The 17,010-nt window shown below is 46.2% G+C and overlaps 1 protein-coding gene across 1 annotated transcript; it reads right to left on the bottom strand.

Annotated features, from left to right (window-relative positions):
- Nucleotides 1-1,572: 1,572 nt before the first annotated feature.
- LOC148775364 (short palate, lung and nasal epithelium carcinoma-associated protein 2A-like) lies at nt 1,573-15,330 on the bottom strand. Its single transcript, XM_088843633.1, has 8 exons — nt 15,287-15,330; nt 11,635-11,787; nt 10,211-10,315; nt 7,140-7,292; nt 4,469-4,550; nt 3,383-3,446; nt 2,321-2,392; nt 1,573-1,749 (listed from the first exon to the last, which is right to left on the bottom strand). Exons 1-7 carry the CDS (start codon nt 15,328-15,330, stop codon nt 2,349-2,351), a joined length of 645 nt encoding a protein of 214 aa, XP_088699759.1. The 3' UTR covers nt 1,573-1,749; nt 2,321-2,348.
- Nucleotides 15,331-17,010: the final 1,680 nt, after the last annotated feature.

The raw sequence follows: 17,010 nt of genomic DNA on the forward strand, positions 1-17,010 counted from the left end.
TTTGGAACCCCCCAAAATAAAGTCAGCCACTGTTTCCACTGTTTCCCTATCTATTTGCCATAAAGTGATGGGACTGGATGCCATTATCTTAGTTTGTGGGAGTTAGGATTGTCACAGAATACAGACTGAGAGGAAAACTCTCATCCCTTTGGTCTGGCCAGCAGGGGGAGAACCAGCTCTGGAGAAGGCCGACTTCCAATAGAACCCAGCTCTGCCTCTGACCAGCTGTGTGGCCCTGGAGAAGTCCTTCCCCTCTCTGAGACTCAGTTGCCACACCTATTCTGAGAACATTCACTGCATCACTCAGTAGAAATCAGAATTGAGTGAGATACACTGTATAAAGATTGAATATGGGATTCTCAACACCGTTTGACAGTAAGCCCAGTGTGTCGAGGCTGACATTCACCTTGTGCTCACCAGGTCTCAGACTCCGTTTAAGCATTTTCCACACATTGACTCATTCAATCATCGCAACAGTGCTACAGGGAGGTTTTGCTGTTAAGTCCATTTGGGAGGTGAGAGAAGTGTGGTTCTAGTAAGTTGCCTGAGATCACACAGCTAGCAACGGGCAGAGGCCAGGTCAAGCTCAGCTCTGTCCTATCTCTCACCTCACGCTGTGTCAGGAGCCCTGGCACAGGCTGAAGTGAGGTCCTCAGCTCAGGAGAGCTGGTCCAAGGCTCCCCAGCTGCCCAGGGGCTCAAGGGCCCCCTGGGGTGACTCGACCTCGTGAGGCAGCCTTCAGACAGAAGGCCCTGGAGTGAAGCAGCCACTGTGTGACCCTGGCCTCCTTTAACCCAAGTGTCCCATGAAGATGACAGTGGTTCTCCCTCATAGAATTGCACACAGCATTGAGATGGCTCCTTGGCAAAATGGGCAAATGTTCACTGGAACTCTTGGCAGGAAAGTTAGATGGCCTCCTGGAATGGAGAGGCCCGGAATCCCTGACGTGATAGCCTGGGTCGGTCCTCTGCAGAGGTGACACAGCTGTAAGTAAAGGGTGCTGTATTCCCCACTCCAGGGCAAAGGGGAAACTGAGGGCATGCATGTTGGGGAGGAAGAAGGGCCACAAAAGGACCTCAGCAGTCCTGGGTGGAAGAGACCAAGGCCAGGACAGCGGGACCTGCAGGGGCTGAGTACTGGGAGACGGGACATCACCTCTCTGAGCAGGGGATCCCCTAGCCACGGCTTTAAATACTAGTCCTGCCACTTGCTACCCTGTAACTTCTATATGTCACTTGTCCTCTATGAGCCTCAGTCTCCTCATCTGTACAATGGGGACAAGAAGGGTGTTGTGAGGAGGTCATGAGGTCAGCTGTGCTGGGGAAGGCAGCCCTCCATCGTGGTGGTGCTGCAGTGGAAGCAGAGTGAGGCTGTCTCTACGATCCCTCAGGTCACTTTCTTGCCCATCCTGGGCCTCAGTGTTCCTGCTTGTAAGACAAGGAGGTGAGGGTGGATAATCCCCAAACTCCCTTCCAGCTTCAGATCCAGGTCTCTGCTTGCCTGGTTGCACATATCCCACGTTCCCCAAATTCCCAATGGAAAGAATACAATGGACCATGCAGAAGGTGCTGAAAAGGCTTTTTATTGCTGGGGGTGGAGGGTGATGAGCATAGGATGTCCTGACTGTGAGCACGAGTATCTGAGAGGTGTCCTTTGACTGGGCTCAGTTGTCACTCCTGGGGGATGGTGTTAGTACTGATTGTCCCAGAGGGAGACAGTACAGAGATCCAGTCACATCCCGGAACCAATCTGGAAGGAGACCCTGGTGTGAGGCATGGACACCCCAGGAACCTTACCTGCTCCTGTGTGCAGCAGGCACAGCTCCTGGAGTACTTCCCCCCAAACCCTGCAAGCTCTGAGACTTGGGGGTGGGGGACTGGCACCTGTGATTTGGGGTCTTTCTCTGGCACCTGGCACTGACCCCTCCTCATCCCCTCACCCTCCCACCCCCTCACCTTAGCAAAATGGCCGATGTAAAAAGACTGATCAGGGCCCAGAGGAGCCAGGGTTCAGGGCTTAGTGTATGATCAGGATCAGGGATCAGACTGAGATGCGATCTGGTCTCTATTTGTGACCAGTGTCAGGGCTCAGTCAAATACTGGACTTAAAGCTCAGTCCGACTGTTCTGGGCTCAGTCAGGGAGCAGAATCAAGCACAATCTGCGTGTCTGATTAAGGGTCAGGAGTTGGTCTGTGACCGAGATCAGGGCTCAGTTTGCCACTAGAGAAAGAGGAGAAGCCAAGTTTGTTTCTGCTCCTTTACAGGCCCCTGGGTGGGGTCTCACCCTCTCTCAGCCCGGGGCCCTGGACCCAGCCCTCACCAGCGGGCGGGCATCCCAGCAGTTTTCCTCAAATGCTTTCATCAAGTTCCTCTTGGCTTTCCTGAGGTTCACCTGAAGGAACACAATTAGTAGCAGTTCTCAGTCTCCAGCACTGGAAAGTCGAATACAAATCAGTGACTGCCACCCTCCACCAGGTCAGACTTGACAGCCATGGGTCCACTTATGTGCCATTCCATCTCTCAACAAGTTCATCTGTGAAATGGGTATCATGACACTACCCATCCCCTTCGGGTCATTCCAAGGATCCAGTGAGATAGTATATAAGAAGTATATAGTATATACTTATAGTATAGACTTAGTATATACTATATATACTAAGTATAGCATAGTATACTTACATAGTATAGTATATACTTGTATAGTATATACTTATTTATATAAGAAGCATAGAGCGATGGCCCAATGAACTAGGTCTGTGGCTATTTTCTAGAAGAACTGCCTCCAGGATCCTGATGCTTCACGCATCCCATTTCTGTTGCCCACCGCCCCAACAACCCCAGTCATGCCAGAGACCCAAGTCAAGCAAAGCTCTCGCGGGCTGGGGGTGAAACCACACTTCCTCATAAGAAGGGAAAGGGAAGGAGTGGTGTTTATCATCAATGCCTACTGGATAATAGTCCTTTCCTGTGTTTTCTTTAAATCCATTCATCAGCTAAGCCTTGTTTACAACCTCCTTTCACCTGGGAGGAACCCAAGGCTCAGAGAGGCGGAGCCAGGTGACCAGGACTGCACAGTTGCTAAGTAGCAGATCCAGGGTTTGAACCCAGATCTGGCCCGTCCTCTTTCTCACATCATTCTGGGCAGCAATTTCTGCCAGAGGGACAAAGGAGGGCAGCTGAAGCTCTCAAAGACCGACAGAGACTCTCAGTCCGCAGGGACCCCCTCCAACCGCACTCTCCTGACTTGCTCGGGATGAAGGGTCCTCAGCGTCTCCAGGGTCCCCTGCCCAGACCTGCTGGTGCTGCAGGCATAGAGCAGCATACCAGCCCCTGTGAGGCTGCAGAGGGAGCCTCCTCGCTGCTTCCCCAGGCTGTGACTTACCGATGAGTTTCTTAACACACTCTGCATCCAGGCTTTCAAGGAGTTCACGGATTCGTGGGCACAGCTGCGGGTCACATAGAGCCAGCGAAAGAGAGACACACAGAGAGAAATGGAAAGAGGGAAGGAAAGAAAGAGGTGAGGAGGTGAGGAGAGACGGGAGAAGGAAGAGGCCTGGTTATCACCTGCTATGAGCGCCCTGCCCGTCACCCGCAGAGATGCTCACCCCTGGGGCCTCAGAACTTCTGACCATTAGGATTCTAGAACAGTGGAAACCTAGAAGGCCCATACCTGAGATCCAGAGGACACTAGAACCCTAAAAACCTCAGAACATTAGAATCCCAGTGCCTTAAGTATCTAGACTGTAAGCATCCCAGATCCCTGTGCTCTTTGAAACCTTGTCCTTCGGACTCTGACATTTCAAGGGTCAAATGGGACCCTGGGAACCATAGAGAAGTGTTTCTCACAATTTTATGTGCATCCAATTCCTCGAAGATCTCGTTAAAAGGCAACTTAATGAGCAGCAGGTCTGGAGTGGGACCTAAGGGTCTGCATTCTAAAAAATGCCCAAGGAAGGTCAGTGCTGCTGGTCTGACAACCATATAGCAGTGACCCTCCAGTTCAGTAAATCTCAGGGCCTCCTGGAGGATTAAAAAAAAATAAGCCCAGATTGCAAGGCCCCTTCCAGAGTGACTAATTTAGAATCTTTGGAATTTAGGGCACATGGTACATATGGTTTTGTATATGATACATAGGAATCTGACCTATGGTATGTACAGTTTTGTATTTCAATAAATTAAATAAAGTTGTATTGAAATAAGAAAAATATTAGCTAAGAGGCCTATTGGCAGTCCGTGGGTATGGCAAATGGTTCAAGTGTGGGACCCAGTGATTTCAGCTCATGTTGGGCTCCTCTTCTCCCCAGGCCAGGCTGAGTGAAGTGGGGTGGGGCAGGGGGAGTAGCAACTGACAACTCAAATGGAAGTTGGCCCTTCAGAAAGGAAGGTGGCTAGAGAGTACAGCCCACCCATGGAGTGACACACCTGCCCCCACCAGGCCTGACTGCAGCCCCAGGAGTGGGGGACTCACCTCATCCTGCACTGCAGAGGACACCACCCTTCTCGCAATGTCCACTCCAAAGTCCACAACATCACTGAGCAGTCCAAAGCGTCTGGAGAAGAGAGGAAATTGACAAAGGTCAGGGAAGTTGGCAGAGCGGCCAAGAAGGAGCAGTGGGAAAGAGGGTGGAATACGGTGGAGCTCCTTGAAGTCAGGTGACTTGAGCCTCTCCCCAGGGGGATCAGCACGTAGAACCCCATGGTTGACCAGCAGCCCACCCCAGTAGCTCATGAGTGTCTCATCACAACCCTGAGACCTCTTCCATCCATCCATCCATCCATCCATTCTTCTATCCATCCATCCAGCCAGCCATCCATTCATTTATTCGTCAGTACGTATTTATAGAACACCAACTATATGCTGGGAACCAAACCTGACTTAGGACACAGTGATGAACAGAGCACAAGCAGCTCCTAATATGGTACCTAAATATTAGATTGGTTAAAATGTTCATTCAGAGCTTTCTGTAACATCTTATGGAAAAACCCAAATAAATGTTTTGGCCAACCCCGCATTAAACAAATTTTCCTAAGGCTTGCTCCTTCCCACTATCAGCTCTGAGCATACCTTTCACCACCCCAGGGCAGCCCTCCCTGACTGCCTGCCTAAGGAAGGACTCTGTATCAGTTTGTATCATAGCACTCTGTTAAGAGTGCTGCACTGCTCAGGGATCTTTGCCATCTGACATTTCCCGTGTGAGTTCTTTATTACTGGACTGAATGCTTGCCTGTCTGCCTTCCTCTCAAGAGCATAAGCTCCACGAGAGCAAGGTCCTTGCCTGCAGTCACCATAAATTCTCCAGAGCTCAGAAAGGCAGCTGCTTGGCATAGAACAGTTGCTCCATATGTTTCTGGCTGAAGGAGAAAATGAAGAAAACATACAACTAAGTACGTAATGACAACTTATGATAGGTATTGAGAAGGGTGAGAGATCTTCCAAGAGAGAAGAGGAGGAACCTTGTTTTAGACTCTGAAGGATGAGCTGTACAATAAGATGGAACGTGGGAAAGGTGTTCGAGACTAGGTTCCAGAACATCCTGTGCACAGGCCTTGGGTGGAAGGAGTTTTTCTGAGACTCAGAGCAAACGCTAGTGTGTCTAGAGCAGAGTGGGCAAGGGGGAGAGCACAGTGATATGAGGGTGGACCCAGATCAGGCAGAGCCTCAGTGGCCCTGGGGAGAGCTTGAGACTCCACCCATGGTGGAGAGAAAAGCCCCAAAAGGATTTGGAGCAGCAGAGTGGCATGCCATTTCACAGATATGCACACTGAGACCCAGAAGGCTGGATGATTTCCCTGGGGCTATAGGCTGGGCAATGTCCAGCAAGTCTCAGGCATTTGGACTTATATTAGTCTTTCCAAGTGATGATAGGCTGCAGAGCCTATCTGTGGGTTTTGGGGGGTCCCTACGCAACCTGTGATCAGATCCCTTGTTGGAGCAGGATGGACTGACCTCTATTCATGGCTCAGCCTTGATACCTGCCAAGGCCAACCTGCCCCAGTCTTCAGCTTCCAGACCACTCCTCCTCTCCCAGCCAGGACCAGAGTCAGCCTTTTTCTCTCTACCATCTTCCCTGGGCAAAACCTGCTTATTCAACCATACAGTTTAAGATCTAGATTTCGTGGGTTACTGGAGATCAGTGACTTAAATGGAGAGAATTAATTTTTCAAGGTCTCATCTTGGGAATCTTCCATTGAGTGGAAGAGGATTAGGGCACAATCTGATATCAGAACCTATAGCAGGTTCTTCTTATTCTTCTAGCCTTCTCCTAGCTAGAGGCAAGAAGGTAAACACTATATATTATTATTGTTATTATCATTATTATGATTTGAGGGACATTATATAATAAGAGAAGGGTCAGTTCTTCAAGTAGATGCAACAATGCTAAATGTGCATGCATCAGAGCTTCAAAAACTATGAAGCAAAAACAAATAAAGCTGAAAGGTGAAATACACAAATTCACAGTTATGGTTTGAGAGGTCAACACTCCCATCTTAGTAATGGGAAGACCCAAGAGACAGAAAATAAGGATAGACATTACTATTATTGAAAGCTTAGTATGTGCTTGGCCAAATATTCTCTGAGTACGCTATGCATTTTCTCATTTGGTCAACTTAGTAGTCTATGGAAGAAGGCAATGGCACCCCACTCCAGTACTCTTGCCTGGAAAATCCCATGGACGGAGGAGCCTGGTAGGCTGCAGTCCATGGTGTCGTGAAGAATCAGACACGACTGAGCCCCTTCACTTTCACTTTTCACTTTCATGCATTGGGGAAGGAAATGGCCACCCACTCCAGTGTTCTTGCCTGGAGAATCCCAGGGACGGGGGAGCCTGGTGGGCTTCCGTCTATGGGGTCACACAGAGTCGGACACGACTGAAGTGACTTCGCAGCAGCAGCAGCAGCAGTAGCCTATGAGTGATGTTACCAACCTTAGTTTAAAGATGTGATAGCTAAAGCTTCTATAGGCTAAATTGATTACAAAGACCCAAGTGAGTGGCAAAGCTAGCTTGACTCCAGAGTCTGAACCCTTTTTTTTTTTTTTTTTACCATACTCTGCTCCCTCCCAGGTCAGGAATAGGGCTGAAATTACGGGTCTCCGCTCCTCTGGAACTCCTTGCTCTGCAGAGATGTGTGGGCCTCACCTGTGCCGCACTGTGAGGGAGATGCTTTCTGAGTTGTTGATGCATTCTCCCACGACCACCTTGGAGTCACCAGTCTCGGGATCAGTTTCAACGCTGACACTAGTTTGGAGGTTCACATTGAGGTCCAGGTCGACAATCTCACCCAACAGAGGCCTGCAGGGAATAAGATTCACAGTGACCAGAGGTGGAGAAGTCTCTTCACGTTGCCCACATGAGTCTCTCTCTCTAGATGGCCATTGCATGGGATGTCTATGGATAAAGTCAATACTGTGTAAATTTTTTATGAAATCTATATTCTTACATTCAGTTCAGTTCAGTCGCTCAGTCGTGTCCGACTCTTTGCGACCCCATGAATCACAGCACACCAGGCCTCCTTGTCCATCACCAACTCCCGGAGTTCACTCAAACTCACGTCCACAAGGTCAGTGATGCCATCCAGCCATCTCATTCTCTGTCGTCCCCTTCTCCTCCCGCCCCCAGTCCTTCCCAGCATCAGAGTCTTTTCCAGTGAGTCAATTTTCTGGCCCCATGGGTTTGCCTTGTATGAAATTTTTATGCAGTATCACACCAATAAATAAAATAAAAATAATAGTTAACATTTCTTGAGCACAAACTGTGTTAAGTATTTCACAAAAGTCTTTTACTTGAATTAAGCGATTTCATTTTGACAGCAGTACCTTGAGGGAAAAATGCTATCATTATCTCTATTTTCAGAGTGAGGAAATGTTTGGTCTAGAGAGGTTACTTAACTATTCCAAGATCTCAGAACCAATGGATGATGAAATCGCAGTACAGTTAATTTATAAAGACTCTTCTACACATCTGCATTTTCCTTTTTCTTCGTATTTAAAAAGTAATTATTATTGTTTTTTAAAATTTTTTTATTTTTTCAAAACAATTTTAGGAATCTTTACTTAAAAACAACCTTATCTTAAAATGTTGTAACTTTGGTTTACGAGCAGCAAGCAAAGTACAGAAGCAAAAATGCATTACAGGAGCATTAAGTTCTACATTAGGTCACAGCGTCTAATCTGAAATCACACCCATAATATCATTTTTCAGGATATCTGGGAAATAGTTATTTCCCAGGATGTCTGAACCATAGCTACTCTATTTTGACTTTTAATTGTAAAAAAAGAACAAAAAAATTTTTTTAATAGCCAAAGCAGATTTCACCATTAATGACGTCAGTGTTTTTCTAGGTATGAGAAGATGCAAGAATTGGAACTCATAAAACCTTTTTCTGAAAAGATCTAACTATCTGAAGGCCTGTTCTGCCAGTTGTTTTTTTTTTTTTCAGAGCACAGAGTGCCTCATTCCTGATTTTCACCCTGAACTTCTTTCAGGGGGTGTTGAAGGTCAGCAGCTTGCAATGATCATGATGTAATCTTTGTAGAGGCAGCTGGCAAGTACCAACTTCCAGTCAGCAGGGTCCCTTCATAGCCACATATCTGACCACGTGACACCATTTCATGGCCATTGTGTCCTGTGGTGCTGGGAAGGCTCATTCCCAGGTCTAGGGAAGTGATGGGCCACTCAGTGTGCTAAAATTGGACCAGGCCTTGCAAGTAGCAAAAGTCTCTGGACCACTGTCTTACTAGCCTCCTGGTCCAGGAAAATATTTCCTCCTGTTGCTTTTTCCCACACCCAGAGTCACATTATTACAATTATTGATCTCATATGGAACTGTCAGTTCAGCATTATATCACAGGCTCAGTGAAACAAGTGACATAGAAAATAATATAGCCATAGCTAGCAGTTATTAGTAAAATAAGAATTATAAGTCAAGCACTTTCATTAGATAAAGCCTGGTATACCCCAAGTCACCTGACTTCATTCGTTAAATGATTATAGTCTGGTGTTAATCTCCTGGTTGTACATTATGGAGCATCCGACCTTTATTTGAAGATTGGTTACTGAGATAAGCCTTAGAAACTAACCTAGAGTGTCTTTTTTAATAACTTAATTAAATCTTTTAGCAGTATCACATAACAAGGAACTGTCTCAGCAGTGAGTCTTAGTAAACACTAGACATTAACAAAACTAGAAACTTAATTTAACAATTTACAAAACTTAATATTCCGTGATTTTTCATTATGGAGGCCCTGTAGCCAGGGAGGCTTTAACCCATCAAATAAAAAATGAGGTTTGTCAGGGAGCTGGGAAAAGCCAAGCAGCCATCTTGGATTTCCCATAGCCCTGACTCTGATTTCCAGCTATTGTTTTTAATTTTCCAATTTAGAAGCAGACTGTTGCCATGGTTTAAGGACATTAGGATGACACAAGTCTAACAGAGTTCTTGTATAAGCAGAATGAGCTTTTACATGTCTACAAACCCGACAATTGGATGAATTTCTAAAACTAGCATAGGATCAGGCCTATGGTAGAAAAGCATTTGATTTATATGCAGAGGGCTAAGAAGGCAAGAAAACATTATAAATGATCATACGAATCAGGTCCAGCATCTTGGGCAAGCTGTCTATCCTAAGATCTCAAATCCAATGAATGATGAAATCGCAGTACAGTTAATTTATAAAGACTCATCTACACATCTGCGTTTTCCTTTTTCTTCGTATTTAAAAAGTAATTAAAATACTTAGAAATTATTGTTTCTAATATAACTTATATCATTAATGAATGAATAAAATTCCTAATGCAATTACAGTTTCCATATAATGTTCGCATGCCTTTCATCACATACTGTCCACTACTATATGGCCATACTGGTGACTGCCATTTAAAGAGAATCTTGAGAGACAAAATGATGCTGGAGGAAACTTTGCCTAAGAGTTATAAATGTTCATGTCTTCTCAATTTTCAGCTATTATGATTAGATAAGTTTTATGATTTTGGAATTATATTTCATGGAGGAGTTTTTAAAAAAGAGATTTGGTTCTGGGCAGTGTTTCTTAGAACATGTTAAAGGTTAGGATTTGGGAGTTGCAAAGGCCTCCTTATTTTACAGATTGGGAGAGCAAGGCGGCAGGGTGGAAAAGTGCCTGATTCCAGACTGGAGACCTATCGGCCACACCTCACTGCCTCTCCCAACCCTCAGATCGAAGGCTACTCACCGGTTTACGGTGATGTCAGCAGTGATGGGGATCTTCACGTCAGCGGTGTTTTCAGAAGTCGCTTCGAATGTGATATCCGGGACTTGGACATTCCTGATTCTCACCCTGCGTAAAAACCACAATTCACTCTTGTCACTCCTGAAAGCTGTTGCTTGTCTCTTCTCTATGCCAGCTTTGTGCTGAGTTTTGAGCCTCATGGACTTTGCCTGCTTTGGTCTTCATGAGAGCCCTGCTCAGGGGTTGGATTCTCTCCACTGGGTGGCATGGCAGACTTGAGGATCAGACGGCTGTGATTTCCTCAAGACGCCAAGGGTGAATATGTACCAGAGCCAGTATTTGTTTTTTGGGTTTTGTTTTTAGTTGAAGTATAGTTGCTTTCCAATGTTGTGTTAGTTTCAGGTGGACAGCAGAGGGATTCAGGTAGAGATATGTATATTTATAGAGATATCTTTATTTCAGATTCTTCTACCTTATAGGTTATTACAGAACATTGAGTATAGTTCCCTGTGTTATATAGCATATCCTTGTTAGTTGTTTTGTGTGTGTGCGCGCATATATCTATATCTATATCTATCTATATATATATATATATATAGTGTGTGTCTATGTTCATGCCTGGAGTAGGAGATGGCAGCCCATTCCAGTATTCTTGCCTGCACAATCCCATGGACAGAGAAGCCTGGTGGGCTATGGTCCATAGGGTCGTAAGGAGTTGGACATGACTGAAGCAGCTTAGCATATGTTAACGCGAAACGCCTAATTTCTCACCCACATTGCTTTCTCTTCAGGTAACCATGAGTTTGCTTTTTATGTGCACAAGTCTGTTTTGTATAAATTCTTTTGGATCATGTTTTAGATTCCATATATAAGTGGTATCATATGGTATTTGTTTTTCCTCTGTCTGACTTACTTCATTTAGTATGACAATCTCTATCCCCATCCTTTCATTACTGCAGACAGCATTAATTAATTCTTTTTCTGCAGAGTCAGAATTTGAACCCAGAATTGCCTGACTCCCAGACATTATGTGTGGAGCCACCTACATGGTGTGAATTCTCATTTTCTCTCTCCTGAGGCCATTCAGACTTTTATACTCAGCTATATTCAGAGAAGAAAAGTCTTATTCCTTAGAAAAGGGACTTCAGGCATCAGCAAGCAGATAGAGGTGAGGGAGAAGAGAACCTTCATCCTGACTCTGAAATCACAGTATCGGAGGGTCCAGACCCATGAGATGCCTGGACAGGCCCTGTAGCGCTGACTCTAATTTTCCCAGGCTCTGGTAGAGCTGGCCTCAGACCCCTTCTGCTCTGCAAGAACACACAAGGTTTATTCATCTTTCTTTCTTTTATATTAAACTTACCTCCCCAAAGAGACATGTTCTCTTTTCTGGGAACAAAGATCTCCAACATGAAGCATCAACTCACCCTGTAAGCCTGTTCACTACTTGAAAAATTCTAGAAATGAGTCGTTCCAACAAATTCTCAGTGTGCTGGGTCTCCTGTACAACCTCTTCCGAACACCTGGATTCCAATTCAGTCTTCAAATTCTGAAAGACAGCTGCAAAAGCAATCTCCGTTTAGTGTAGTGCACAACTGAAGAAGCAGCTCCTAGGCACCAGGCACTAATGAGACTCCTTGCCTAGGATATTTCATCTTATAACACCTCCACAAAGTAGATATTGCTACTCCCTGCACTTTCAGATGAGGAAATAAAGGATCAAAAGATTAAGAAATGGGCCAAAGTCACACAGCTAGGAGACCTTGTTCCTAGTATGCTGCCTTCATGCTGATATACGTTCATCATTTCAACAAAGCAATTAACCCACTGAGCAGGCAATAGATACTGATTGCACATCAGCTTCTAGTAGTGAAGATTAAGGAGATGCTCATACAAACAGAATAAACAGAATAAAATAAGAAATGGAAAATGTAGAATCAAAGAAGAAACATGGCTTCAAATTATTAAAGTGGCAAGTAGGAGCCCTGGATAACAGGCCTAGAAAGCAGTGATTCATTCAGGAGCAAGAAGACAGAGAGTCCTAACAGAGGGTGTTTCAGAGAAAAGAGGGATTTGGCAGGGCAGATGTAGAATGGCACATCTGAAAAGAGTTCAGAATCTATGTGTAGAAAAGAACTCAAATGAGAAACAGGAAGGCAACAACTAGGTGAGAAACACACACACAAAAGGCTACAGGAAAAGGTATGTAATCAGAGTACTCCAGTTTGGCTCTGCAATGGACAATAGCTACCTAATTAAAATGATGGAAACAGAGATGGAAACCCTGTCTGGTCCTATAGATAATCCAGACACTACTGCTCTGAGCTCAGTTTTATCAGCACTGAAACTGGAAAGTGGGTCCCTCCTGTATCTTTGACATTTGCCCAAGCCCTGGCAAGGTTTGAAAGGCAGTCATATACAGAAATTAGTTTCTCCTATGAAGACTATTTCTCAGGGTGCTGGTAATGTTTCCAGAAATTGAAAAGAAGGCCAAATTCTTTCAAGAAATCAGAATTACAAGGACGTATGATTAACTAGAAAGGTAGGTAATTTTAAAGTTACCTAGGCTAGGTAGGAATTCTATTCCAATTAGTTAATACAAAGTACTAAGAAAATTGAATGGCCCAGAAAAGGATATGCTGCAAATATAAATAAACTATTTAAGTTAAATATGTAATGACTAATAAAATATGAAAAATATGAGTGAATCCTTTAATAATTAGGGAAAAGCAAAGTGACATGATTTATAACCTTTCATCTGTGAGACTGGCAAAAAATTCAGTTGTCCACAACAGTGCTGTTAGGAAAGTGGAAAAAAGGTAATCTCATAGAGTATTGGAGAAAATGTTAGCATAGGGTATTATTTGTCAATATCTATTGTAATTTAAAATATGTATACTTTTGAACTTTTGAAATGTCACTTTGAGGAATTTATCCTAAGAATCTATTAGCAAAGTTTACCATGCTATAAGATGTAAAGTGATATGCAGTGAAGTGTTGCTTGTTTCTAGAAAAATAATAAACAATGACCAATTAGTCATTATTTCCAAATAAACAGGAACCAATTAGTCAGCTGTCTTAGTAAGCAACCCATAAAGAGAGCCCCTGCTGCGGCTTCTGCTAATACAGGCACAGTCTTTAGCAGGAAGCTCCCAAGCGCCACTGGCCATTGTTGTTGACTCACTTTCAAGTGTATCGTCAAAGGCATCAAGTCCTCTCTCAAGACCAGAATTCGGCTTCCTCAGAACATTCTTGCCAAGATTGTCAAGAAGAGATGCTGAGGTCCCAGCGAGCAGGCCGCACAAGAGAACAAGTTTCCAAAGCTGCAACATCTTGTCCTGACACCTGGACAGTCATGGGAGGACCAGGAGTGAGAATTACCCACAGGGAAATGGCATCGTGGATGAGCAGCTAAGACTCTGACACTCAGCAGACTTTGAAGATAGACATGGCTATCTCGTCTCTTACAGCCCAGGTCAGAAAGCTAGAGCAACTTGCCCGGAGGGAAACAACCAGTGAAAGTAGGAGTCACTATTTGAAAAGTCATACTTGACTCCCGGTCAGTGCTCTTTGCTAGGGGTCCTTTGCACTCGCTGGCTTCTCTGCCTGGAACATTTCCCTCTTCTTTTCATTTTTCCTGAGTCACTTCCTACCGACTCCAAATTCAGTGAGAAATCATGTCCTCTAGGAAGATCACTCTAGACTCTCCCCAGAGTCCAGGTTAGGGGGCCCCTCTCCACCATCTTGCAGCCTTCATGATATGACCAGAATCCCGGGCACCAGTTAGGGAAGACTGACTGCCTTTCCCATCAGGCTGTGCACCCCCCAGAGGAGGGATGGTGACGTCGCTCACGATTGAATTCATTACACATAGTAAAAACCCTGCTCCTCGCTCAGTACAACAAAAGAAAGTTTGCTGAATAAAAGTATGAACACATAAATGGGCACCACATCATGACCCTGCTTTGCTTGTCAGTTTGGCACTTCTCCTAGTTGAATCCATTTCTCAATTTACACGAGTCAAGATTATTGAATTAGACCAATCCCTCTGCCTCCTGCCCACAAAGCCTTCTGAAGGCCTTAGGTGGGGTGACATTAGGTAGAAAGCCCATCATTCACAGGTTTGGAGGAAAATACTTACAAAATCCTCGCTCCCCTGCACAGTCTCCTGAATTCTGCTGGGTGGTGATGGCCTTATATCTCCTGGATGATAATGGGGTGGGAGGCTGCCCCCGGAAACAAGCCCTGTGTCAGAGCCATCCAAGGAGACTCCAATGAAAATAACCCTGTCCAGAGCGAATACAGAGAGACTTCCAAAGCAAAGGTCACCCAGGATGACTGAACTGGAAAAAGTGGATATGGAGAGGACTTGGTGCCAAGACTAAGAGCAGGTTCTCGTGCTGCCAAGACAGCGGCCACTGCAAGTGGGGGCTGGGATAAAGACCGAGAACGGATGAAGTGGAGAGTGTTCTGGTAGAAGGACCCATGGTGATCATCCAGCTTAATTCCATCAGGATTTGGAAACGCAGGCTCAGAGGGAAATTACTGATACTAATTCTATCAGTATTTGGAAACCAGCTTGAGGTCCCCCAGTAAGACAGGGACAGATATGGGGCTAGAATTGTGGCCCACAGAGTCAGGGTCAGTGACCAGTGAGGTCATTCTTCCCAAACCTTCTCTTATGTCTGAGTGCTCTCCATAAAATCCTTCACAGTGGAACCAGCCTTCGGGCAAATGTTTTCAGTTCAGGACCACCCACCCCTGTCTGCCTACTCCATTTAGTCAGGAGAGTTCCTCCTGTGAGTGAACAAAGTCTGCTTCCATATGTATCCTCATGTATGCAGGATTCCTATGCACACTTGCCCCAACCCCTCTGCTCTCAGTGCAGCAGCCAGAGGTTGAAGCACTCAGCTTCAAAACAGCGTCCCTACCATGGCCTTGTGGAACTGTTCACTGTCACCCCAAACCCATCGACCTCTCCTTCCATGGCCCTACTGACTTCCTTCTGTCCCAGAAAGATGTCAGCCCTTTTGCTGTCTTTGACCTCCACACAGACCGATCCCTTTTTGCAGAACTCACCTGCCTAGTTGTCCCTGGCTCTCGACATCACCTTGCAACCTCATGACGGCTCACCTGAGGTGGTCCCTCCCCATCTTCCCAAGCTCTGCTTCTTGCTGGCTTCTCTCGCAGCAGATCATTATCACTTGATTTTCCCCTTGTTCTCCACCCTCAACCAGTTGTTCCCACCCTTTCCTCTAGGGCTTTCCTCTCACGTGGGTCCCAGACCCTGACCTGGTTCTAGAATGCTCCAAGCATCTCTGTGGCATCTGATAAGGCCATCCACTCTCTGATAAGTTGGTGAGGGTCCCATCATTTGAGATGCTTGGTAATTTGACCAGATGACTGCTAACATCCTGTGTCACTTGATGTGACTGTGAGCCGTGATTTGAAATTTCCTTGGTCCCTCATTCGAAGATCATTGTGGCTCATTTGTATGACTCCTGCTCCCAGCTCTTTTTTCTCCCTGAGTCTGGCTGCCCCATTGGGATATGGTTCCCTCAGGCTTCCTGCCTCTTTCCTTTTCTCACTATCCTGTCTTTCCAAGACCCACATCCAACTGGCCATAGCCTCCTGAAGTCACACTGGCTGGTTCTGGGTAGTTTCTCATCAAGGACCACACCCAGGACAAAGCCAGCTTTTTTGGGGGGACAGCTGTGAGTGTCACTCATCAGCCATGATGCCCAGATCCCAGTAGGGGCAGGTGAGTGCCAGGGCCTGGGCTTGGCACTGCAGGTCCACTTTTGCAACTGGTGCTCAGGACAACTCCGTGAGGAGTTCAGAAAGCCCCACTTTCCGGTGAGGAAACTGAGGTTTAGGGAAGGGAGGTGACTGGCCCAGGTCTCACAAAGATAAGGGCCAGTGTTTGGGTCCCCAGGGAAGGACATTTCACTCAGATCACCTTGAGGCCAGCTGGTGGGGCAAGAGAGTCCTTGGACTTGAATACCCTTTTTATTCTTTGGCCTCTGCTGTTTGAGTTGGTCGTAATGCCTGGTGCATTGGGCCCCTGTCAACCTGGAACACCCGGTCCGGGAAGTACAAATGCATGCCCACTTGGCATTAGGTTGGGAGCACCCGCTAGTCACCCAGGGTCGTCTCCTCCATTTGCCTACCTGTATCTCAGTAGAAACCTGGAACCCTGTCCTGGACATGAGAGCAGCCAGGAGAATGTAGGGGTAGGTCCAGAGGTTTCGGGAGTTAGCCTTCCTCTCCCTGACTCTGTTCCCACCATCAAAGCACAGGGCAGGTGCCTAAGCTTAAGCCTGGGTCATGGAGAACCCTGTCCAGCAGAGCCTCAGGCCCGTCAGCAGACCATCCTCCCAGACTGTCAGTGCCCAGTTCTGCAAATATCTGAGGCCCCTCTTCCCCTGGTTGTGGGCGCAGAGGTGAGGGCTGTGCAAAACCCTTGTGCAGAGAGTTGTCCCTACTCAGGACACAGCCAAGGAGACTGAGTGTGATACAGGGAGCTCAGACCTGGTGTTGGCCCCAGGCTTCATCTGGTAAAATGGGTAACCGACATGTGTTTGGATCCTGGTGGCAAGTGGAAATTAAAATGGTACTGAAGTGCTGGCGCTCATACCCCGGCTTCAGTGCTGGGTCAGCTGTGCTTGAATCCTCTCCTCCTGTTACTGGCTGTGCAGCCTGGACAAGGAGCTCCATCTCCATGAGCCTCAGGTCCCCTGTGTGTGAAACGGGTCTAAAGATGGGATTCTCCTCCAGGTGTGCAGTGAGGATGTGGTGGGATA

This window comes from Moschus berezovskii, chromosome 15 (assembly GCF_049115385.1).
Source record: "Moschus berezovskii isolate FMDL1 chromosome 15, NW_MosBer_1.0, whole genome shotgun sequence".
Classification (NCBI taxonomy): Eukaryota; Metazoa; Chordata; class Mammalia; order Artiodactyla; family Moschidae; genus Moschus; species Moschus berezovskii.